The following is a 12,086-nucleotide window of genomic DNA, read 5'->3' on the forward strand; positions in this document are numbered from 1 at the left end:
AATCTGAAATAACTAGTCGCATTAGTTGCAAAGTCTAAAATTATCTTCATCATCATAATAATCAACCCATATTCGGCTCACTGTAGAGCACGAGTCTCCTCTCAGTTAGGCTTCCGGGGTTAGGCTTTTGTCCACCACGCTTGCCCAATTCGGATTGGCAGACTTCACACACGTAGACAATTAAGAAAATTCTCAGTTATGCAGATTTACTCCCGATGTTTTTCCTTCACCGTTTGAGACACGTGATATTTAATTTCTTAAAATGCACATAATTGAAAAGTAAGAGGTGCATGCCCCAGACCGGATTCATACCTGCATCCTCCAAATCAAAAGCTGAGCTCATATCTACTGGGATATCACGCTCATTGAGCGAATGAATTAAAGAAATATAAATCCTACCAGAACATCAGAAATCAAAAATATTTCTAGAACTACATTCTATTATAATATTTTTATAATGACATCGATATATCGACTTTACGAATATTTACTTCCCTATAGTCAATGCTGTCAATGTCAATTGTCATTTAGTCTATCACGTAATTTTGATTTTGACATTCATTTGATAATTACTGAGTGATAAACTTTGTTTCCGCAGATAATGCGTTTACAAGAAAGAATATTAATTATTTCTCATTTATTAATGTGATGTGTTATTAATTATGAAATGAGCTCCCACTGTGGAGTCATTGGCTACCTGTACTCGGAATAAGCACCGATATCGAAATGTTACGAAACTCTATCAAATCACATTTGATGCCAAAATGTCACGAGGTAATAATTGCTTTATAATAAACTAAGAAGTTACCTATTTCACCACAAAAATACGTAATTATGCGTCGCATTTATTGTAAGCGGTGACTGAGTTTTCAGTCTTTATGTTGAACGGAGAAGGTAAAATGTAAATAATATGTTTTTCTATTAATAAAATTACTTGCTCTCGTGTGTAGAGGCAACTATTTGTTTGGCTAGAACATTATGAAAGCCTTAACTATTTATCTAACTGTTAAATAACTTCAAAAGAGGTGCAATTCTTAATGCTTATTGTAAAGTTTCTCTTATTTATTGCCCCAAAGCTATGTTTAATTTTGAAGAACTATTGTGTTAATTTTAAAATTTCAGGTGCAGAGTGTGTGTGCGTATTCAAGCAAGTTAGATGCAATAAGAGAGAAGTTACGAGAAGGTCCTGGTTTATCAGATTTTATTCCTGAAGACAGGCCCAAAAACTGGGAGGAGTATGAAGGCAAACTGAAAAGGGAAAGAGGAGACTCAGAGAGGTTAAGGTTACCTCCATGGCTCAAGACCTCAATACCTACAGGTGTTTTTAAGCTTTTTAATAAAAGTCAAACTTTCAACACACATTTAGTTTACATTTTTTATTAGAATATCAAATTGTATGGTAAGGGTTAAATTATATTATTATTTTTTCTATATCCCTTGTAATACATTGTCCATATTGTGTGTGTCTGTCATGTGTGAGGCAACAATCACATGATTGCAGTTTCTTTTTTTTATTAACTTTTTTTCCAAAAATTATCATCATTATGAGCTGGTAAATATCTACTGTTGGACATAGACCTCCTGTGAGGACTTCCAAACAACACAGTTTTAAACCAATCAGTGGCTCCTTGTAAAGCTCTTGATATTGTCAGCTTGCCTAAAGACCCAGATTGACCAACACTGCATTCTGGTTGAGGCTTCCCTGTTCCAGCACCAGCCCTGCTCATTGCCACTTCAGCTATGCAACCTGTTAAGCTATGTTAGTTGGCTTAATCTAAATAAAACAAATTATATATTTTTTAATATCATGTGGATAAACCGGTTCCCCTTTAACTAGTAGAATAAAAATCAAACAATCATGTGTAAAATTTAGATTTTTGTACATTTAAGGTTCAAAATTCAGCGCTTTAAAAGATCAACTTCGGAGTATGAAACTAAGCACAGTTTGTGAGGAGGCCAGATGCCCAAATATAGGCGAGTGTTGGAGCGGAGGAAAGAATGGCACATCTACAGCTACCATTATGGTAATTTGAATGCTTGTATTAATGATGAGGAAATGGATAAGAGCCACTGGGGACTGGGAACAGCCCATTGGTACAGGTCTTTGTCCAACAATTGGACAGTAAAAAATTGAAATTCCCAAATCCAGGGTGGACTTTTTATTAAAAACATCTTGAAACTAGTTGTTCCCGTAGGAATAAGTGGATAATACATAGCCTATAGCCTCAATAAATGGGCTAACCACACTGATAGAATTTTTCAAGTTGGTAGTTCCTGAGATTAGCGAGTTCAATCAAACCAACAAACTCTTCAGCTTTATAATATTAATATAGATAAATAAAAGCTCAATATTTCCAGATTTGAATTTAAGACTCGAACTTAGGGCCTCATGATATAAAATAATATAGTAGGCTAACCACTGGACCAAGTAGCCTGGACCAGCTGGCCTAAAATGTGCACCACGGTCAATAGTGGCAGATTCTAAAATATCACTGTCCCTTTTGTTGTGTTGGGATTGAAATGAGACTGGGCCAACATTTGTCTTTTTCTTTTCTACTTGTTGGTGACTAAGGTAAGCCTACTGGTAAGTTTAGTAAAAGGTGGCATAAAATGTAAACTTTCTGTTTCAGTTGATGGGTGACACATGCACAAGAGGGTGCATGTTCTGTTCAGTGAAAACCTCTAGAGCACCTCCTCCCTTGGACCCAGATGAACCAGTCAATACCGCGAAGGCTATTCACGAGTGGGGAGTGGGTTACATTGTGCTCACTTCTGTTGATAGAGATGGTGAGAATCTCTTCTTTAAGTCCTACTAGCGGACGCCCGCGCCTTCGCCCGCGTGAAATCCCTCCCCTACCCCTACTAAGCTACCTTTCCACTAATTTTCAGCAAAATCTGCCCAGCTGTTTTTGAGATAAATAGTTAAAGATAAATAGTGTGACTAATAATTCCAACAATATTAATAGAAAATGTTTCGTTCCAGTCTTAATGCTTTCCTTTTTATGTGCTTTGCTTGTGACCAAGACAAGGTTTTTGTTTTCTACACAAAATACTTTTATAACTATGTATAGCAAAGTGGCTAATCTGAGTACATAAACAAACTGTGTGTTTGAAGAACATTGTTGATTACATTATATAATTAATTATATGAAAATTAATTAAACAATGATGCTACCCTTTGTTGTTATGTTTCAGATCTGCCCGATGGAGGGTCAGCACATTTTGCTGAGACTGTGCGGCAAATCAAAATACAGTAAGTTTATATCTCTTTGACTAAACTTCTTTAATTCAGATCTGTTTTATTATTGTTGTACATCTAAAAAGTTTTAGATGTACAATAAAAATAATCCAATCTGTTAAACTCTTTCAGTGAGAGTAACAAATATTCATTGATATACATGTATTCAAATTTCATATTTATATTTTCCGGGAGTAAGGAGATCCTGGTGGAGTGCTTGGTGCCTGACTTCCGAGGAAATCGTGACAGCGTGGCGACCATCGCTGCATCCGGCCTCGACGTGTTCGCGCACAACATAGAGACTGTGGAGCGACTCACGCCCTTCGTGCGCGACAAGCGAGCTGGGTATGGATATCATCATCATCATCATCATCATCCTCATCATCATCATCTCATCATCATATCAACCTACAGACTACTGTAGGACATTGGGCCTTTTGTAAGGACTTCCAAACATCACAATCCTGAGCAGCCTGCATCCAGCGAATCCCTGCGACTCGCTTGATATTGTCAAACTTTCATCGGCTCTTTGAACGATGTGCCCCGCCCATTGCCAGTTCAGCTTTGTGACTCGTTGAACTTTGGTTCTTCTACGGATCTCCTTATTTTTGATTTAATCATGCAGAGATATTAAAAAGCCACATTTAAAATAAGAATAACAATAATGCCTCTTTGGTTTGGCCTTGGTTAGCCTATGTGGATTTGGCTAAGATCCTGGGTTTGAATTCTGTGTCTTCTGACTGCACTTCTACCCTGCTCCTACTCTGCCCATTGGAGGAATTTGGAGTATAAATTTGACCAACAGTAATTGATTATCTAGGATGAGATACAGGGCAGAACCTTTTGTAATAAAAACACTCTGTCTATATGCAAAACTGTGAAGTACAGAATTTAAGTTGACAAAATGATTGTTGACTAAATGTCTAATAAACACTAGAAGAATAGAATTAATTAATAATAGAAGTTCTATTTTATTAAGTTTTTCATTTGGTCTAACCATCTATTAACCATCATCATTCATGGTCCCAGGTATCGGCAGACCCTCAAAGTGCTGGCGACGGCGAAGGAGATCAACCCAGACCTGATCACCAAGTCCTCCATCATGCTGGGCTTGGGGGAAACCGACCAGCAAGTTGAACAGACTATGAAAGGTAAAAGAAAAATGATATCCTGGAAAATTAAGCAGTATTGTTGAATTCTGATGTATGTTTCAGTATGTAATTTAAATTATCTTACGTAAATATGCACATTTAAATTATTTGTATTGTTGTAATCACTAACATATAGCCGTGATAGCTCAGTGTATATGATCTCTGTCTTCAATTTGGAGGGCCTAGGTTCAAATCCGGTTTGGATGCACCTCTAACTTTTTAGTTATTGCATAGTGCATAAAAATATCACCTGTCTTAAACAGTGTAGAAAAAACATCGTGAGGAAACCTGCATACCTGACAATTTTCTCAATTCTCTATGTGTGTGAAGTTTGCCAATCCGCATTGGACCAGTATAGTGAACCTAACTAAACCCTCTCATTCTGAGTGCTCAACAGTGAGCTAAAAAAAAAAAATGTATTTGCTGCTAATTTTAAAGGAAGAAGACAACTATTAAAAAAAAAACTTTAACTTATTATATTCCAGATCTTAAATCCGCTGGTGTGGACTGCGTGACCCTGGGGCAATACATGCAGCCGACACGGCGACATCTCAAGGTGCACGAGTACGTGACCCCCGCCAAGTTCAAGCAGTGGGAGGAGGTGGGCCTTCGCCTCGGGTTCCTCTACACCGCCAGCGGGCCGCTCGTGCGCTCCTCGTACCGCGCTGGCGAGTTCTTCATAGCCAGCCTGCTGAGGGACAGGAAGGCGGACAGCTTGTGATACGAGTGACGTCACACAGTAGTCTAAGAACCGGCGTAAGAAATGTATCTCATCTGTTATTCATTAGTGCTATGAAATAAATGATAGATAATGTTCACAGTGACACAAATCTAAGAAACCAATGAACTTGATCAAAGGCAACCTAATACAGTCAAATTAAGCCTAAAATAAGCTTTCATTTGGAATACTAGACAAATAAATAGGGTGATGAGGGTATATCAAAAACATGACTTAACTTTTTATATCTGGTAAACCCACAGTTGCAGTGTGAAAGAAGGCAACCATTACTATTTCAATTATTTTGGGTATATTCTTTTAACTAGTGTAAGATTGTTTTTAACTAACCAATGAGGGAAGGAGATTAAATAAATTAAAAAAAAAAACAATTAATACTGTTGCTGGCCGCAATTTTACTAGACAACCTATGTGAATATATGTCAGTGTGAATATTTTCTTTAATTTTTTTCTTATCCCAATTACGAGTAAATACTCGTAACAGATGAGGGTATACATTTCTTATGTCGGATCTAGTACTTAGTAAACGTGATATCAACTCACTTTGGGATATTTGTCAATAGATATAGGGCTGTACAGCGCACCGGGACCGTTATCGGTAAACGATGAGTTAGTTATTTGTGTCTTCTCTCTAGTACTATATTAGGCAAAATATTGATTTCACCGTCTTTTGAAAATTTTCTCATTTGAACTTTTTGACCTAAAACAGCATAAAAACGTCGTTATAAGCTACATTTGGAATGATTTGCACTAAAAATTTGCACAATGTGAACTACTTTGTTTTTTTAAAAATGGTGTGTATGTTTTACGGATTTGTCTTATAATATCAAATGTTTATTATTGTATCTTGTTTTTGTTGTTGTTCTTAAAAATCTCTCGTTTGCCCTTCACTAAACGGCTTCCTAAGGCCTGTAAGTCCGAGCGAGATTGTCATAAGGAAACGATATATGGTCTAACGCACAAGTTGTTAACTAGCTAAATACTCACTAGTCTACACTAGTCGCATAATTTCATGTAACATCCAATTTTTCGCCTTGGAAATAATTATTATTATATTATTGGGAGCTTTCTCGGTTTTTCATGAATTCACAGATTGCTGAAGCTGAGGAGTTACCTAAAATATAAGTTGTATTCAAAAAAATATTTTACAGTAAATATGGGTGATTTCAGACTAGCGTAATTTTTGCGCGTATGCGGTCGTTTCAGCATACGCACTTACACGCGCGCTACATTACGCTAAAAAATGCTAGTCTGAAATCGCTCTAACACAAAGATTTTTGCAAAGCTTTCACTTAGTGTTTTAGTGTCAATACTCATTTTACTTCACACTGTACACTATTTGCGATATAGATGTAGGTATTTTATATAGTAAAATCTCATTTTATTTAATATACTTAGGTATCTAATGTGTTTTTTCCGTTGATAATTTTATTAATGTTAGTTACTGTATGTAAGGAATTATAAATATAAATAGAGCAATATTTTTTTGTTAAAGTTGTTTCGTTTTATTACATTTTCCATAATCGCACTATTAAAATCTAAAGCCTTCTAAATTCCACTGTATGGTGCCTCATTAACACCGAGAGAGGACATGGGTACGAATCCCGGTCGTTGGGGAAACGTCAGCTACCTACTTCCTAAAGAAAGCATGCTTGGTCAAATATACATAGTTGCCTGAAATTCATAAAAGGGAATGGGGAATAAAGATTACATATTGTATGCTCGGTATTACAGGGAGATTTGGAAAAGGTTCTGGGTTTGAACCCCGGGTCAAGTAATTCTTTCAAGAAAGAAAATTTCAATACAAAGTAGCAGCTTGGAGTTGAAAGTGGTGATGTAACACCCCCGTGCCACGGACAAAGTCGTAGTTCCCGCAGCGTATTTCTTTTTAACTTTTTACAAGTTAGCCCTTGACTGCAATCTCACCTGATGGTAAGTGATGATGCAATCTAAAATGGAAGAGGGCTAAATTCTTAGGCGTAGGATGAAAATCCACACCCATTTCGGTTTCTACATCACATCGTACCGGAACGCTAAATCGCTTGGCGGCACGTCTTTGCCGGTATTATTAGGTAATTACCTAAGAAAACCTCAATCGGTCCAGCCGGGGACCGAACCGACGACCTGCGTTTTGTAATTTCACCGCGCACTCTAATGAGCCACCAATTACAAATATCCTCAGGGCCTGAAAACAAGTCTGAACAGTGCGTATTGCCAGTGATGATCTACCGGTTCCGAGACTTGCTCGATAACTATGGGCCTTATTAGGTTCAAAGTCACTCAGCAGGCGATGGAGTGAGTTATGCTTGGAGTTTCTCTGTGTGATCGAAACAGAAAATGAGAAGATCTGCAGACGAACCACTGATAGGTATAACACAGCGAGTCGCCTAGCTGATGAGGCTGATGGGTGATGGACGTTGGGGTCCCAAGGTGTTAGAATGGCGACCCCGTACCGGAGAGCGTAGTGTTGATTGACCCCTCACTAGGTGGACTGAGGACATCAAGCGGGTTGCAAGGAGCCGCTGGATGCTGGCGGCTTGACACCGTTGTGTTTGGAAGTCTATGCAAGAGGCCTAGCTGTGGACGTCCATCGGCTGTTAATGATGAATGGTGATAATGAATTATAAATATCCCGGTGTCCCTGGTGATCTTGGTGTGCAAAAAGACAATAAATTGGTACATCGTGGCCGCGGCCAAATGAAGTGTTAGCGATTGGCGTGGAAACTGTCACAACTAGGCTAGTCTACGGCATCGATAGGAGTACCTACCTACTTAGTTGGTTTTTCTTGATTGCCTTCGTTTCTGATTAAAATTAAAACTACTTGAAATACTAAAAGGAATCTGATCTGATTGATTTCATTTAATCCTGAATACCTATAGGTACATATAAAATTAAAAAAAAAAATGAAAGTGTTTGTCTGTGATTTCGAAATAACTGCCCCCCTAGCCAAGTGTCACGTCGATTCTCTTTCTGCGATCGCTAACTTTTCGAAAACTAGAAAAATGTATGGGAATGACAGATTTTGATCACGTTGGCTAGAGGGGCTGTTTTGTTAAGTGCTCAAGTGTAGGTACCTACAGTTATTTACAAGATACCTACCCATGCTTTTAAAAAAAATGTCTCTGTCTGTTTGTCCATTTCCAGATAAGGTTATTTAGCAGCATAAAGGTAGGATATTTTATACTTTAAAAAACCGATAGTTCGGTGATTTGTGAAAAAGTGAATTTCACGCAAACGAGGTTGCTGGCATCCGCGAGTTTTAACTAATATAATTCGTTTCTAAACAAAGGTATTCTAAGTTCAATCAATTGGCTTGTTTACTGTGGCAGTAAAGACAACTTTGCAGCTCAGCTGCAACAGGGAGGGATATACCGCATCGCGCACGAGTGATCTTTGGCGGGAGAAAAAATCAACATTCCGACTCTGCGCGCTGAATACTGAGTACCTACCTGACGTACCCATTGTTACATAGTGTGTGATGAGGAGCCAACTAGATACTGATGCGGCATTTTATTTTATAGAGAATATATGTTTTTATACCATTATTATCTATGGTAAGTCACCTACCTACAGATAAAAGATTTTAAAGTACCTAGGTATGTCGAAGTCCTGCATTTAAAATGCTGGCACCAATAAACTGTCAGCTGTAGGTAGATACTTAATTTTATTTAAATTTGTGAGAACGAAGGAACTTAAATCAATAATAATTAATTAATTATGATAATCGGCCCTGAATTTGGAGAGCAGATTATGTAAATCCAAAATAAACTCTTGCTAAACCTTAAATACTTAAAATCTCACTTTTCTCATTTAGCTAGCGCACACCTAAAACTGAACTGAAGTTTAACTTCCAGTTTACATACAGTTAGGTATTTTTTTATTTATTCTTACGAGTTAGCCCTTGACTACAATCTCACCTGATGGTTTCCTAGTGATAATGCAATCAAATGGAAGCGGGCTATCTTGCTAGGAGAAGGATGAAAATCGCTTTCGATTTCTACACGACTTCGTACATAACGAAAAACAAAATGGCCATGTCCAAGATATATACCTAATTTTCTATACAAAACAAAAATTTAAGAAAATAAGTTTGCTTTTACGTGTCTCAATCGGTGAAGGAAAACATCGTGAGGAAACCTGCATACCAGAGAATTATCTTAATTCTCTGCGTGTGTGAAGTCTGCCAATCCGCATTGGGCTAGCGTGGTGGACTATTGGCCTTATCCCTCTCATTCCGAGAGGAGACTCGAGCTCAGCAGTGAGCCGAATATGGGTTGATAACGACGAAGTTTGCTTTTCCTGAGATTGAAAGAAAAATGTGAGCAAAAGATGTATTTTTCAAAAAAATAAAGTATTGAGAAAAGTTTTACAAAATGTGTATTTTGTATAGTCATAACGAAGCTAACACTTTGAAATATAATTTACCCAAATAATAGGTTCCTAATTTTTCCAGAATCTGAGATCCAGAACCATTTGTAACCACCAAATTACATATTGCACACTTTTCAGATTGCCTCAATATTATTTATACTAGGATATTTTTTCAAAAAAAAAAATCTCTCTATCCCCAGACATGTCTACAGTTATGTATATATGCTAAGAAAACTATCCACCAGCCCTCGGACTAAACGGGGAGACGTAAGTCCTGAGTTGACGCGATTGCGTTAATTTTCCGATGTGTGCGTTGCAGTAAGGAGTTTAATTTCATACAAAGAATACTGGACGGCTCCAATTTATATTATGGTTTACCTTAACAGGGCACGTTCTATCAATGCTTGTAAAAATATAGAGATAGAGAACTAGCACATGCTACGCGGTTTCACCCGTAGTAGATAATGGGGAATCCCCATTGTATTCTAATTCAAATGGTCCCGTAGCAATATGCTGAGGTGGGGCCATTTTCTGGGTAATGCCACTGGAGATATTGTGATGTATGGCATAATTTCGAAATATACGCATTTTTCCTTCTTTCTTTCTATCTATATCCCCATATCCCCATTGGGGATACAATACTTACCTTTTCAATGCAAACGTTAAATCTTTCCTCTATAATATTAGTATAGATTGAATTTCCTCATCCATGGATGTAATAGTTTCGTGTGTGGTTGTGTCCGCTGCACGGACGGTCAGCAAACGGTCAGCAAACGGCGTGTGTTGGTTATCTGTGGGTAGCGACGGGCGGCGGCTTTTAGTGCGCCCGTGCGTGCGGGGCGGGGAATGTGTGCTTAGACAGCTCTTTTGTTTCTTACGTAAGCAAACTTTACCTAAAACTCATCATCATTTGTAGCCTGTTTGAGTGGATCATGATAATGCCTCCATTCTTATTGTAGAGCAGATTTGCAGCCAGTACGACACGCTGCTTCGATTGCGGCATTGAATAAAACATAATGTTTGACTCCGTAATGATAACTATTCAGATAACGATAAGGATCGACGGCTATCAGGTTCTCTGCTACACAGGAGTGTACAACCTCAGGCTACTATTGAGAATATTATCTTGTGAAAAGCAAACGCTCAATATTTCTTAGTTCGACTTGTGACCTCGTGATCTAAGTCTACAAAGGTTACCCATTGGATCAACGACGCATATTAACTAACGTATAAGTAATGGCTTCTTTTCACCGTCGACCAATGGACGATTACAATCCAATGCCACAATATTTAATGTCTGTACGTAAAGCTGTTGTTATTGTTAAAGTGATATACAAATGATATCAACTGATTTTCATTTACATAGAGGATTTTATAGGCAACTGCAGAGTGTATTGTGTCGAATTCGTGCACCGTTCTCGGATCATCAAATATTCGCGCCCGTGTAGAGCCGGAGCGAACATGCGCCCACATTTCACGGGGATTTCACACAAATTTCACCCAGATTTCACATACATTTCACCAAACTGTTTGATACATCGTTATTTTTTTCAATTCTTTCTAGGTTCTCTGTTTCTTTTTGGTCTTCGTCCGCTATACCGAGTATAGTCCAATTCATTCTTTCTAACGTATCTGATTTGGGATCTATTTGATGTGTGCCCTCATTTTTCGGGAATTTCAGGCAGATTTAATCAAATCGTTACTTTCTGTTTTCTTTTGGTTTACTAACTGTCTTTTCCGTATGCTGTGCTTAAGATTTAATTTGATGTTTTAATATACCGGAGGGCTCTTTGTGGTAAAACATACCATGCCAGTAAATTGGGCCCTAAACATTTTGTGTAACAGAAATAAAGAAAACCATTACTAAATATAGGTACATACAAAAACTGAGCATTGAAAATGTAACTAATATTCTAGTACTGTACATAATTATAGTAAAATACTAAAATGTGCGTGACACTTCATCATCTGTATTAAGCTGTTCTAACCTGAAAACTCTCATCTGTCTTTATGTATATCAAAATAAGTAGTAGGGTAGCAAATTTCAGTGGTCAGTGGGATGCAAAAATTTAACAGCCTACTGGTGGCAAGTTTGTAAATCCGCCACTAATGCATATAGCATTGATGGGTATTTTGATTTTGAGGAAATTACAGGCATAATAAATCGATGCCAGATCTCAGCTTAGTCGATATAACGTGTCGACATCGTACTTTGTAAGTTACTTTAACATCTGATAGTGATCGTTAGTCATTACAGAGTAGAACATTGAGGCAGAAAGCCCGCATATGAGCATTTGACAGCATTGTGGATTTAAGATGCAAATCTCCTTTCGAAAAAGGATGACCTCTGTAGTGTCCCATTTATTTGGAAATATATTTATTGCTACATAATATCAACGGAAGTCGGTTTTCTAGCTTCCATTTGAAACCCTTTAAAATATTGTTACAAATTCATCCGCATTGAAAATTTTTCTACCACAATTTTGAATTTCACGTGCAAAGTACGCTGTGAATTTAGAGGTACATCAACACTGCTCGGTATTCATGGATGCAAAATACCGAATGATGTATTGAGAGCTGAGGAACCGC

The 12,086-nt window shown here is 37.7% G+C and overlaps 1 protein-coding gene across 2 annotated transcripts; it reads left to right on the plus strand.

Annotated features, from left to right (window-relative positions):
* The first annotated feature begins 562 nt into the window (after positions 1-562).
* LOC112053149 (lipoyl synthase, mitochondrial) lies at positions 563-6,619 on the plus strand. 2 transcript variants are annotated; one of them, XM_024092457.2, is made up of 8 exons: positions 563-774; positions 1,123-1,318; positions 1,891-2,024; positions 2,631-2,787; positions 3,196-3,253; positions 3,431-3,583; positions 4,268-4,389; positions 4,875-6,619. In XM_024092457.2, exons 1-8 carry the CDS (start codon positions 727-729, stop codon positions 5,108-5,110), a joined length of 1,104 nt encoding a protein of 367 aa, XP_023948225.2. In that variant the 5' UTR covers positions 563-726; the 3' UTR covers positions 5,111-6,619. The 2 variants fall into 2 exon arrangements, with proteins under 2 accessions (XP_023948225.2, XP_023948226.2); XM_024092458.2 differs by having other exon boundaries at positions 3,434-3,583.
* Positions 6,620-12,086: the final 5,467 nt, after the last annotated feature.

Source organism: Bicyclus anynana, chromosome 6 (genome assembly GCF_947172395.1).
Source record: "Bicyclus anynana chromosome 6, ilBicAnyn1.1, whole genome shotgun sequence".
Taxonomy (NCBI): Eukaryota; Metazoa; Arthropoda; class Insecta; order Lepidoptera; family Nymphalidae; genus Bicyclus; species Bicyclus anynana.

Bases quoted from the DNA above. Each gene is read 5' to 3' on its own strand.
- LOC112053149 (XM_024092457.2), top strand. From the start codon at position 727: ATGTTACGAAACTCTATCAAATCACATTTGATGCCAAAATGTCACGAG. The intron at 2,788-3,195 runs GTGAGAATCTCT...GTTATGTTTCAG, and splicing joins CACTTCTGTTGATAGAGATG to ATCTGCCCGATGGAGGGTCA. The intron at 3,254-3,430 runs GTAAGTTTATAT...TATATTTTCCGG, and splicing joins GTGCGGCAAATCAAAATACA to GAGTAAGGAGATCCTGGTGG.